The 13,637-nt window shown below is 39.5% G+C and overlaps 1 protein-coding gene across 1 annotated transcript in view; it reads left to right on the top strand.

Moving 5' to 3' along the window:
* The window catches only part of ghra (growth hormone receptor a), a 15,952-nt gene extending 6,382 nt beyond the window's left edge, over positions 1 to 9,570 (top strand). The window contains exons 3-10 of the mRNA XM_014023456.1: positions 1,981 to 2,110; positions 2,201 to 2,370; positions 4,743 to 4,921; positions 5,534 to 5,687; positions 6,706 to 6,796; positions 7,873 to 7,942; positions 8,407 to 8,624; positions 8,732 to 9,570. Coding sequence (XP_013878910.1) covers positions 1,981 to 2,110; positions 2,201 to 2,370; positions 4,743 to 4,921; positions 5,534 to 5,687; positions 6,706 to 6,796; positions 7,873 to 7,942; positions 8,407 to 8,624; positions 8,732 to 9,461 — 1,742 coding nt within the window. The 3' untranslated portion in view covers positions 9,462 to 9,570. The remainder of the gene's footprint in view (positions 1 to 1,980; positions 2,111 to 2,200; positions 2,371 to 4,742; positions 4,922 to 5,533; positions 5,688 to 6,705; positions 6,797 to 7,872; positions 7,943 to 8,406; positions 8,625 to 8,731) is intronic.
* Positions 9,571 to 13,637: the final 4,067 nt, after the last annotated feature.

Here is a 13,637-nt window from a genome sequence, read left to right as displayed (position 1 = left end):
ACACACACACACACACACACACACACACACACACACACACACACACACACATTCATGCACAAAATTTGTGTTGTGCATCCAAAGGCTTTCAGCTGCAGATCCTTTAATAGTAGAGAGCAGAATTTACCTTCCTATAACAGAAACTGTGATWGGCCACTATTGCTGCATGAAAACAACAGTTTGTACAGCTTTGCATAAAAAAGTTGTATAGATTTTGTTTAACAACAACTGCTTGTTAAACATGGCTCCTGGGATAGTTCCAACTTTCGTAACTTACTGTTTTATGCTCTAAAAGAGATAAATCGGTGTGAAAGTTTGTTTGGGCTTTCAGTTTTGGGGAGAACTGGAGTTTGAAAAATTAATTTTTAAAACACAGTACTAGAAATGTATGTAAGCCTCTCCAGGTGTTTCCACACAAAATGTCACTCCGGACACACTTCACATCTGACTAACAGTTAGCTGGGCTGAAGAATGTAAATGGGGTTTTGAAAAACATAAAGTAGCTTTTGGCCTTTGGCCTCTTGAAGGTCAACTTTCAAAACTCAGCATGTTTGCCTTGGACTGTCTTCACCTACATGACAACAACAGCAGTACGATGAATGCCTCACGAAACTTGTTTAAACAGTCAAAATGTTAATACTTATAGTAAATTTTGATTGTATTCACATGTGAAATTCTTTTTTTTTCGTTAGAAAAGCACAGTTCAGTTGCATGAACCTACAGTTGTCTGTCGTCAGGCACTTAAACTCCAAACCCTGCAATGCACATACAGTAAACACTTTTACTTTTAGTCCTATTTCCTACAGTATATATACTCCTGCAGAAACCACTTTGATGGGGGCTGTAATTTGGAGGACGGGGAAGAGAGGCTGAGCTGAAAARCAAAGCTCTAGGAACCGCGACATCACGCCATAGACGAAGGAGAGGAAGGTGTGCTTCTGTGTAGGGCAGTAGAGAATTATGAGCTTATTCTAAAAGTTGAAGTGAAAGTTGGAGAAATGATTGGATCATTGATTKGATTACAGAGATTTGTCGTGACAGTGGTAAACTATGTGTTTCTATGTTCAGTGAGGATTCTTTAAACTGAGATTTAGCAGTATTGGTGCTTTCTTTCCGGAGGATCCCCCCCCCACACACACACACACAAAAAAGAGAGGAAAAAATTGGGATTAACTTCTTCTCTAGCAGGTTCTGGGTTCGTTTGTGATTTACAACGCAGCCTGCAAGTGAAAAGAAAAGAACAGAGCGAGCGGAACAGAAATCAATTATACGTTCAGCTGATTATTTATGGCTGCACCAAACTACAGGACCCTGTGCTGTGCTGGATTAGAAACTCGTCTCTGAAAGGAGTAGGGGGTGGGGGGAGGGGCTGGCGAGGAGTGACGAGGTGCCAAGGGAGAGTCAGAAAGGGCTGAGTCAGGACGTTTGGGGGGCGGGGGGCTGTGTGTGGATAGATCTAAGGGTTGGTGACTGAAACTTGATGCGACTCGTGAATCAGCTTTTTTTTGCCTTCCTACAGGTTTATGCAAGGATTCATGTTTAGCACAGCTTTGTTTTCCCTGCAAGTAATCCTTACCTTGTAACAGAGGTTTCTTCCTGCTTTATGCCTTTCAAATGCTAAAGGCAAGCTACACCCTCCATTACTGTAAATATGTAGCAATGCTTGTTCAAAATGCATTCAGTTAAAAAGAAAGATGAACATGTGCAAGCAAGGGCACTGAATTACTTCTAATATAAAAACTTACACGTAATGTCCAGGTTATCACACAAAACATTTTATTCAAAGTCTTATGCATCCYTTTTCACTCTCTGAATGATTGCTGAGCTAAATCTGTCATCAAAATGATGTATTACACAATTTGAATGCTGAACAATTTAAGCCCCAACAGGATTTGATGAAAAGGTTGAACGATGCGGCTCAAAGTCTTGTCTTCGTATTCTTCCTAATATTTTCATTTTTTCTCTCTGTCTGACTTTCAGCTCCCGTCGTGCCTCATTTCACAGAGTGCATATCAACAGAACAGGAGACGTTTCGTTGCTGGTGGAGTCCAGGCACCTTCCATAACCTGTCCGCTCCGGGAGCTCTCAGAGTTTTTTACCTGAAGAAAGAGTGAGCATAAACCCAGCACTGCATTATGTGTGCATATATTGAGCTTACTCTTCACAATAACTCTTTTTTTTGCCTCCTCCACTTCTTCAGTTCTCCCAGCAGTGAATGGAAGGAATGCCCTGAGTATAAGCATCCAAACAGGGAGTGCTACTTTGACGCAAACCACACGGCTGTTTGGACCCCCTACTGTATGCAGCTTCGCACCCAAAACAACATCACCTATTTTAACGAAGACGACTGTTTTAGATTGGAAAATATTGGTTAGTAGCCAAGATTTGTGCAAGCATAATTACCTCAAGGAGCCAGTTCATCCCATTAAAACTGAGGACACAGTTGAGGAAGCAAATGCTAAACTTTTAACATCTAAAACTTGCTGATGAATGTGTCATTATCTAAATCGCTCTCTTAAGTACGTCTGGAGGAATAACCGAGTATGCCTTTAAGCCCCTCAATCTTTAAAATGGTCTTAAWATCCTCAAAAATATTTTGGAAGAGATGTAGATCTTGACAAATAATCCACAAAATTCCAGCGGAGCCACTCAAAGAGCACATTGTTTGATATAAAAGTAAGTCTTCAATATCTAAAAAATGTAATCACAGGTTTTGTAGGAAATATTTTAGTCAAAAATCATGTTTTGTCTACATAAGAAGCAAAGTAAAGGTACTTAGAACAAGCTATTTTTGTCTCTTGTTGAAGAAAACCTGTAATATCAGAATGTTAGATGTGTTATGTTCTAAAGAGAAAAATCAAAAGCAATTGTTTAAAGGGGCAATATCATGTAAAATCAACTTTTTTGAGTTTTATATCATGTTATAAGGTTATACTCTCATAAAAAAAAAACAGCCGCAAGCCTTGCTTTGACTCATTCATGCATGTTTGAGAAATCCTGCAGTGATTTTAGGCAGCCATGCTGAGGAGCAAAACGACAGGTGGGGACCAAAAACGTATTTTGGTACAGAAATGCCTCTGGGACGTGTCTTTAAGCCGAACTTCCTCATGAAAGAGCACCCCCCCCTCCCCCCATAGCCCACCCATGACTCCTGCAGGCTCTCGGGTGAAAAACCGAAAGTGAAACTTAAACTGTCTTTTGAGCTCCTAACATTAGTTCTCACTCAGTGAAGCTCTTTTCAGATTAAAAATGCATTTTAGGAAATGTATTTTCAGATGCCAAGTAAACTGCATCATAGCAGCCCCACCCCATCCCCCTCGCGAGCGCGACCCCCTCCCCGCACTGAAATGGGAAAAATGGAAGCGGAAGGTGGTTCTTAAAGAGACAGAGGCCAATTTCAAGGCGTTTAGAAGAGGAAGTGATGAGAAGATAAGTTTATTTTCTATTTAAACATAAAAACAGCATTTTAATAACAGCTAAAGGTGACATATATACTTTATTATGGTATAGTATTTAAATGTATGCCTGAGAAAYACATAATATTGGCCCTTTAATTTMAGTTTAAAAAAWTGTGCCTGTGTAATGTCAGACATGATTTAKCAAAGTCCAAACTTTTTCCCCAAAAGGGCCAAAATGAAAATCTGTCTGAGGGCCAAATGCAGTAATATACCATAATACATTGTAAGCTACGTTGTAGCCACAGCTGCCCTGGGGCACACTGACAGAAGCGAGGCTACCATGCACCGGTGCCACCGGACCCTCTGACCACCATCAGTAGGCAAGGCGGGTGAAGTGTCTTCCCCAAGGGTACAATGACTGAAACGGCTKGATGGGGAATCGAACCTGCTACCTTCCGGTTCCAGGACGACTCCCCTAACCACTCTACCACAGCCACACAGTATTYGTACTGAAAAAGTACAAATACTTTGTCTTTTTATTTTTCTATGATGAGGAAAGCAGTCAGTGCAGTCATTTTTTTTAGCCTGTGCACTTTGAGAAAGTTTGACTCAGGCAGCAAAGGCTCATGGGACATTTCATAAATTCATAAATATATTTAAAAGTATTTGTGGTCTTATAAAGTTTGAAAATCTACATGTGTGCTTAAATCTAATCTAAAAGTCTCTTTTAGTTACTTGTATTTTATGTTTAATTTTAATAAAATTTAAAGCTAAAGTAAGCATGAGTGAAGAATATGCACTACACCCACTTATATAGTCATTGGACCACTGGATGGAATGTCTTTAAGTGGAAACACAGCATTTCGACACAGGGTGACAGATTACAACCTTATAACCAGTGCAACTGCTGGTGGGCCAAATCACAAGGCTTAGGTCCCACTTTGGGCACCTCTGATCTAAATGAAGACTAGATTTACTAAAGTGGACAAATATCATGCAGCTGCAGATCACTGACAGTGCTTTGTTGGGGCGTTCAAGTTCTGCAGTTCCAAAATCACAATGATCAACAAACCCTGGGACTATAAGCTCATTTCAGTAATAATCATAGCAGTCTTAAAAAACTGTGATCAAAAAAACCTTCARCCTAAAACAAAACTTGATGAGCTGCAAAAACTTTTGACACCCTTGGAAATGCTTGAATTGTTAACGGATTAAATGGAAAACCCATATATTTTATTGAGTAGCAAACCAATGAGTGCGAAGAGCAACTTCACCAAGTAAAAGTGAAAATAGCTGCATTTTTTCATTCTGTTTACATCTCAACTTTTGCCCTTTTTTTCCCAGTGCGTCCTGACCCACCCATTGCTCTGAACTGGACCCTGCTGAATGTCAGTCCCTCCGAACTGAGTTATGACGTTGTAGTGACCTGGGACCACCCGCCCTCTGCAGACGTTCAGGGGGGCTGGATGCGCCTTGAGTACGAAGTCCAGTACAGAGAAAGAAATGTCTCAACCTGGGAAGCAGTGAGTCATTTCTCCATTTTTTTCTTTTTCTTAGAGAAGCACTTTCCAACTGCACTAAATTGGTCGTTGCGCACCCATAAGCCCACACAAATTAAAACACTTTTAGAACCTTTTAAAAGAAAAAGAAAATTGTTGGTAGGTCATAAAGACAGATTGCTGTGTTTCCTTTCTCCTCCCCATTCAACCTCCCTCCTGAACGCTTGTGGCTGAAATGTAATTTAGCTCAGTTGGCGAGGCTGTAGAAGCCAAAGCAAGACCCTCTGAGAAAACAGAGCCTTGCTGGAGGAAGTGAAGGGAGGGATCTGTAGGTCAGAGGCCATGGGACCTTGCACAGCCTCATTTAGTACTGCTTGGCCACCCTGCTTGACAAATGCGGCCCTTTAAATAGTTCCAGATCCCTCGATCATAGCAACGTGATTTCTACCTTGTGAATCTGAAATACACCCGCAGTCGTACCACCTTTGGAAAGGTTAAAGGGACTGAAAATAAATACAGACTTCTTGAAATCCTTTATCTTCAGCCAGCTTCAATATTTATTTCGCAGCTGCTTTTGTGACAGTASTGCACATGTTTATTTTATTTCATACAAATTCATAACCTTGTCACTTTCAGTTGGAGAAGCAGCCGTTCACTAAGCAGACGATTTACGGTCTACATATTGGAAAAGAGTATGAGGTGCACATCCGCTGCAGGATGCAGGCCTTTGAAAAGTTTGGGGAGTTCAGTGAACCTATCTACATTAAAGTGGCAGAGATTCCCCCCAAAGGTAAGGTGCCATTGGATACTGATTGAAATATCTTGTTAACCCTTTTCACACATTGATTGACGTWGAAAAAACATCTTCGTCAAGGCTTGTTTATAGGTTGCCTGCTTTTGGCCACAACATGCTGGAATTGCAGAATCAGCTGTATTATTATATAGAGTGGTACACTGCACACGCTGCACACTCATTCAGCTCTGTGACTACCACTGATGCATATCATCGGTGCATCAACTTTGGCCCCTCATTCTGCTTTTGTTGTTTCAAAAATARCACAAGCTGCGTTTCCATTGACCATGAAAATGCGCAAATTAGAATTTCGAAAATAAATTTGCTCAATGGAAACATGTCAATTTCGAAAAATACTTCCTTTTTTCGACAAAATGTTTTTGCACTAGGATGAGGAGGTTTTTCAGCCGTGTCGAAATTGGTGTGTTTCGCAAAACTGCAATGAAAACACTTTTTTCGCATCACGGGAGTCACGTGATCAACAACCGGCTGTTTCTACTGGCGAAAAAGACGACGACGAAGAAGACAACAGGAAGTAGAAGTAGTAGTAAAATCACCAAAGTAGTAAAAGAAAGTAGTAAACTCACCGACTACAGATTCCCAAAAACACAGCATACGTAGCCGCTCCCAAGTATAAGGAGCTGGTCGGTCGAAAGCCTCGATAAGACGCCAACGTCTCCTCTGATGGCTGATGATGAGTCCTAGTCTCGTGGTAGCAATATGCTATGTGTTTACATCTATTGCCGCCATGTTTGTAATGACTTATCGCGAGAACAAATGTATTCATGCGTGACTTTAATAGCATTAATGGAAACACCGCAATTGCGAAACTTTTTTTCGACATTAACAGAATATCGACAAAGTTTTTCGCACATTTGCAATGGAAACGCAGCTAGCTACAAGGGCGTTAGTGAGATGTAATAGTGTTACTTGTTTCAATTTAGACAGTATAAATGGTTCAAATTTGAGAACTGTAGTCTTATGTATGTTTTTTTTTTTTTTGTTTTGTTTATAGAATCTGCTGTCCCGCTCACTCTAGTTCTTACATTTGGGACTGTGGGTATCCTCATACTCATCATGATGATCATTGTCTCTCAGCAGCAGAGGTAGGTTCATTGACTTTTTGTCTTTTTGTCCATTTAGAAAAGTCCAAAACATATTGCAAATCCAACAGAGAGAATTTTGGCTTCAAATTTAATATCGCTGACAGCAACACACAAGATTGATCATTTTCAAGATTTGCTTAGTATTTTTATTTTTGCAGTTTTACTCAACAAGATAGTTACAAACTAAATGTTGTGAATCCACAGAAGTTTGATTTATTATAGGGCCATTATTATGAGCTTCTCAGACATATGGAACAAATCTATACCATAATAAAGTAACTATGTCACCTTCGGTTGTGATTAAAATGCTGTTCATATGTGTAAATCAAAAATAAACTTCACTTCACATCTTTCTAAATACCATGAAGCTGGTCTCTGTCTCTTTAAGAACCTTGCTTCCTATTAGAGCGGACGTTTCAGTGGGGCCTCCATCTTGGATGGGTCCCTCTTGCGCCCCCAGTGCATTGATTTATACTGAGGAAGCTGTTTTTCCAACTAAAATAATCGTAACTTTCCTCACGATTTGGTTTGTTACAAACATCAGAGATGCAGTTGTGATATTTGACATGGTCACACGTTGAAAATATGAGCTTTCATGCTGAAATACTTTGTTTTATGCTCTTAAGACAGATGTATTGCCTGGCATATTAATAAAAATATAAATGAATTATTAAGAAATTGTCTTTATTGTCCCTCAGTGAAGAAATGTGGGTGCATCAGCAGCAAAGTGTCAGGAAATTCACACAGGGTAAAAATAATTTATCACTAAAGGTTAGTGTATGTTATGTATTAGCCACAACTGGCCCGGTTGTGGTTTGGTTTATGTGGCCCAAATCTGTTAATGTGGTGCTGGCCCATGCATGAACCACCTCTGGCAAACCACATAAGGACCATCATTCCTTGCAGTATCTGGGCTGAGTGTTAGAGTATCAGTGCCATGTGTGGGCCAAAACGGGGCCAGACAAATTTTGCTATGTGGGATGTGGCCATCTTTAGTTTTCGATATATTTTTTAATCAAAATGGTGCACAGTAAATAAAATCTATGATCGCAATTTGATTTTTCCTGTCTTTTCAGATTGATGATGATTCTGTTGCCACCTGTTCCTGCACCCAAAATCAAAGGAATCGACTCAGAGTTATTAAAGGTATCTTTCTTTCTGTTTTTTTAATAGGTCTAGTGCTTTATTTTGTTCTTGAAGGCATTTATTCTGGACCTCAGCTTTGCAAACATTTGCATGGGTCTTTAGACTGGTTGTAATGACAGAGTTTCTTTATAACCACTTTTAAAAGGCTTATACATTATTTATGTCCATTAAAGACTTATTTGCATCATAAAGATCCAGCCTGGGTAAAATTGAAAACATTAGCCATTAAGGGCCCACAACAAGATTTCTTTGTGCATTGTTGTTCAATAAAGTGATTACATAAAGTGTTGCATAACACGTTTTTGTTTCCAGCATTGTAATTTTGATCAAAAACAGACTTGTGTGTCCACGTGCCTTATTTGGTTTAAGCACTCGATCCACTGTTGCTCTCCTAGTCCCTGTCGTAGAGCATGACAGCCTCTGATGATAAGAAGTTAACAACATTTTGTTTTGTTCTCATGCAGAAGGGGAAACTTGAGGAGTTGGATTTTATCATGAATAGTGGAGGTATAGGCATTCTGCCAACTTATGCAACAGATTTCTACCAGGATGAGCCCTGGGTGGTGTTCATTGAAGTGGATGAGGATGGAGAATGTGGAGAGAAGGAGGACAGCCAGAGTTCAGACACCCAGAGGCTCCTCGGTCTCCCTCACAGGAACGCTGGCTGCTTCAGCACCATGAGGTAAAACAAAAGCTCTTTTTGGTAAATGTATTGTTTTCATGTCGCCAGGTTACGCCACAGATTAATATTTTTTCTCTCTTTTTTTTGTTTATACTTTCTACCCGCAGTCACCCTGACGATGACTCGGGCCGGGCCAGCTGTTACGACGCAGATATGTCGGAACAAGACACCCAAATGCTGATGGCCTCTCTTCTGCCAGGCCAACCTGAGGACGGAGAAGCCTCCATGCAGGCTGGAGAAAAAGCCTCAGAGACAGGTGTCAGCCTTCTTGTCCAAACCCAGGATGCAGAACCTCAGACTTGGATCAATACAGATTTATATGCCCAGGTCAGCAACGTGATGCCCACCGGGGGGGTGGTGCTGTCTCCTGGCCAGCAACCCAGAMTTCAGGAGAACATCTCAGCCTCAGAGAAGGAGAAAAAAGGACAGGATGACAGGAAAGCCACTGACAATCCTCAGTTGAAGCTTCTCGTAGTGGATCCGAATGGAAGTGGTTGCACCACGGAGAGCAACGCCCGGCAGATCAGCACTCCCCCTAGCTCTCCCACACCTGGGGAGGGCTACCAAACCATTCTCCTCCAGCCAATGGAGACCAAACCTAGAGCACCAACAGAGACAAATCAGCCCCTTTACATACTTCCTGACTCTCCTCAGCCTCAGCTCTTTGCCCCCGTTGCAGACTACACAGTGGTACAGGAGGTGGACACTCATCAAAGTCTGCTCCTCAACCCACCACTTCCTCAGGCCCCACCTCCCTGCCTAACACAGCATCYCCTAAAACCCCCTATGCCAGTAGGATACGTTACCCCTGACCTGCTGGGCAACCTCTCCTCCTAAAACAACAGCATCATCAGACTTTATCCTTTCGTCGTTAGGCTTAGAGTTCCTCAACTCGATTTCTGCTGGTAACCAAAATTAAAATTAAAAAAACTTGGAGCTCACTGGACAGATGAGTGTGTGCAGGTTTTCAGCAGATGCTCAGTGTGGATACATGAAGCTGAATCTCAATTTTATAAACACTTACATCTGCTAAAATCCCGGAATCAATGAAGAAACAGCCAAAAGGCGACGTTACAAACCAAAACACCACGCATGATTGTAATAAGACATAAAACAATCAGGTCTGTTGTAAACTGTCTTAGGCTGCCTTACGTTTCTAGCTTAGTGTGCGTAGAGCAAGTCTTAATCTTCTAAAGTGATGAGGATGTATTTTGCACCACTTAGGTGGACAGCATTGTCCCTGCAGAGGTGTATTATCACTCACATTTTTTATTCTTGAGTTTTCTATCTCATCATCCCATTAGTTCTTTGAGATATTAATATTAGTACTTAGATCTATATTTTTCTACAAAAAAAACCCAAAGTGTTAAACAAAACTATGCAGATTTGTTTCACTGGCAGTTTTTTTCCAAGATGTCCATGTTTTAAATACTTAAAAGGCCAAAATTGGTTATATGACGTTAGGACATTTCTTTGTGTATTAACAAATTTCAATGGAATTGAGTAGGTTAGCAATTAATTCCAGAAAACTGCACAGTTGGCAGTGAAGAAAATGCCAACATTAAACCAAAGTCAGAAGCATCCCTCAGCCTACATAAAAGTGGGGACACATGGAAAGGGAAGTAAAAAAAGCTAATTCCTAACTTTATTTGAACGTCAAAGACTAACACACACACATATTAGGGKTGCAACAATACATGTATCTGTATGGAGTCGTTCAATATGCACTAGTATCAAACAGTACAGATTTTTTAAATTTATTTTATCAACTTGTCTTCTGAAGGTGCTCTGTGTTGAAGACTCAGTGGATCTGTGTTCGACTACTCCACCTAGGCTTCATTATGGAGCGCAGATCCACTGAGGAACTTGCTGTTTCGGCAACATTTAATTTAAAAACTGTACTTTTGTGGTTAAAACAAATGTTCATAATTAATGCCAGTAAATTACAAATTAAGCAGGGCATGGAAATTTCTCCTTTTTTTGTATCGAAAAAATATCGAACCRTGAGACTAAAATATTGAACCGAGCCGAATCGGGAATTTTCTGTATCGTTGCACCCCTAATATGTCCTCTCACACTAAGATTTGTTAAAACAACAACAAAACCTAGATCACATACAGCACWGAGGTGCAGCTCCTTCAGTGTGAGGAAGGATTTACCCCAGATAAACTCACAGCTGGGAGCTGCTCTGTAGAACATRTAGCAGTACCAAGCGCCTCGCTCAAAGGGACACCATTTCAGTCAGTCAACAAAAGGGACACATGAACCTGTCTCGCCCACTCACATGTTTTTAAAACCGAAACCTTACTGGCTTTCGGTGTAGGAGTTGTACTCTTCTCATTTTGTATTGTTATTGCAGGGACAGCAACTGGAATAAGTTGAAAGACTGTGAATGTGTATAAATGATGCTATTAGTCAACGCATACTTACTATTTGCCTCACACACTGTTTAGTAATACGTGCCATTTGAAGTATTATTGCCTKGCCTTTAGTATTATGGTACTACAGTATAGACACAGATGAGTTGAATTTGTGCATTCATGCATTGTTGTGCACAAACATTTTTTTGCTGTTTACATGAATGGGTGTTAATTCTGTTCACGGGCACTCTTCTAAAAATATTCTCAAGTGCAAACACAGGAACATTCACATATGCATATACAGGTTCCCATAATATGTATTAAACATTCCCCTTAAAGCCATAGTTCATACGTTGAAGTAGGGTTTAGTGGAAAGGTTATAAACGGTTATTATCTTACCTGTTGTAGATAGCTCTTTGGACTGTAGTTTGGAGGTAGTTCTGACTGGACTGATGAGCTAACAGCCAAGACCAAAGTGCCATTAAATAACTCCAACCTCGAAAAGTTCAGAATGTTTTAGAAATATTTATAAAAATAGAAGTATGTGGTAATGAACAAAATCAAATAGCAACAATAGCAGCTGGTATTCCACTCCATACACTTCCAGCAGGAATACCGCAACATTGATATTTTTTCAAAAGGCTGTTGATTAATTTTTGGATAAACTCCACTTCAAATGATCTGAACTGTTGCTTTAACTGCATAGTGTACCTAACATTGTTATCCTCATGYAGCCGTAAATTGTTTTGTTCTAAAAATTGTTTGTCCCCAAACCACAAATTTCAAGCCAAAATTATTCGTAAAAAATCACATCAAAAGGCTTGCTTTGTTCTGTAAACTAATAATATAAGCCCCAAAAAATGAAATTCTGATACCAAACTGTGTGTAATTAGGCATTTCTCTAGTTACTGTGCCCCCATACTTTGCTTGTTTGGGGGCATTATTTATAGAGAATTGATTGCATAATCAGATTATTTAGCATCATTAGCTTGTTGCCTGTCCTTTGYTTATTATAATGAGTCTCCTCGAGTAGCGAGTGCAGAAAGACCTTTTGAAAAGGTTTTTAGGCTCCTTGTCTTTTAACTTTTAGTGCTGTGTGACCAAGCTTTGATATAATTCTTGCCACAAACAGGTTAACTTTGCTTGATGTGTATTAYAAGCAGTCTAAGCTGGGAGCGCCTGGCTTACATGCATGTTTTTTGTGATACATTACAATATATTTTTTTCTAAAAACTGGTACATAACAATACATTGTTGCTGATTGACGTCAAGCTGGTGTCCATATAGACTTTTCAAAGTGAACAAAACAGTGGAATAAGCCTGTTTTGCTTTCTTTCTGGTTATAAATAAGCTAACTGGTTGGATTTTTTTATGTTCTTCATATCGCACAACCGCACAACAAACACAGACAAAGCAAGTGCCATATAATGACAGTTTTAAAATGTGAATCTGTAAAATGTGTGTCATTTCTCTTTTTGTGTCTGTCTTTATGGGAAAAAAAACTCTGTTGCTGCTGCCTAATGCAGAAGATACCAGCAAGTTAATGCTGTTGCAGAATGTCTTAATATATTCACTACTTAGTGCTGAAAAAGTATGAGTATATATATTTTTACGTCAATAGTGACACAAGTCACAAAGTGTTGCTGCTTGGAAGCATGTTTCTTTTCTTTTTCTTTTCTTACACTCAGCCTTACTGTGGTGGAAAGAGTTCAGTCAAGAGTGTGCAGGAATTTCTGTGTTGTGCATTGATGTCGATGTTTTTGTGATAAAAAATAATGCCTGTAAAATGGGAAAGTTTGATTTAATTTAGTTGTTTATCATTTTTATTGTAAAAAAAAGAAAGGACAGTTTTACTTCCCATTGGGGGAAAAAAATCCAATTTGGACTCTTGTGTTTGTGACAACGGATGACAAACGGAAGGAGACAACTCTCTTTTTTTAGATGACTGTGAATGTGCAACTGGAATAGGAAACATAATCATAAAACTGAGGAAAAGTTGGAAACGGCGTTTGTAAAAGTGACCGTGAAACGAAGAAATCGGGAGGTGCTTTTTTTTATTCAAGCTATAGCTGTACAGATGTTTACTTCTTGGATTTTTTTTAATGCCATTTCACTGCGAACTTTTCCTAATGTAGTGTCAAAATGGCAAGTGCTATTTGGAGCTTATAAGGACACTTTAGAGGAAGCACTTTGTACACATCCAGTATAAATAAATATAAATATATATTTGATGTTTAAAGTAGTATTCAGATTTTGTACATTGGATGAAATCAAATRTGTGATTTACATTATGTTGCTATAAAACAGCACAATAATCAGAATTCATTGTGAATAAGCTTCAATTTTGTTACACAGAGTTTATGTTTATAGAAAATATTTTACACCAACAAATTTCTAGAACGACATATTGTAGTGGGAGTATTTAATGTTTGCTATAGAATGTGTAGAGTTGTATCTTATAAAATATTTCGGATTATATGTGAGGTGAAATCTTTTCTGTTCCTTCTCGCTGGGTGATTTCAGCCTTTTGTTAGTGAGAAGTACATTTTGACAGAGGTGAGTTACTTTTTTAACAATGTGTTTGGACCTGTAGCGTTTCTCTCTCTCTCTCTCTCTCTCTCTCTCTCTCTCTCTCTCTCTCTCTCTCTCTCTC

This window comes from Austrofundulus limnaeus, unplaced genomic scaffold (genome assembly GCF_001266775.1).
Source record: "Austrofundulus limnaeus strain Quisiro unplaced genomic scaffold, Austrofundulus_limnaeus-1.0 Scaffold370, whole genome shotgun sequence".
NCBI lineage: Eukaryota > Metazoa > Chordata > Actinopteri > Cyprinodontiformes > Rivulidae > Austrofundulus > Austrofundulus limnaeus.
The sequence above is the reverse complement of the archived record's forward strand: the minus strand, read 5'-3'. Positions and strand labels throughout refer to the sequence as shown.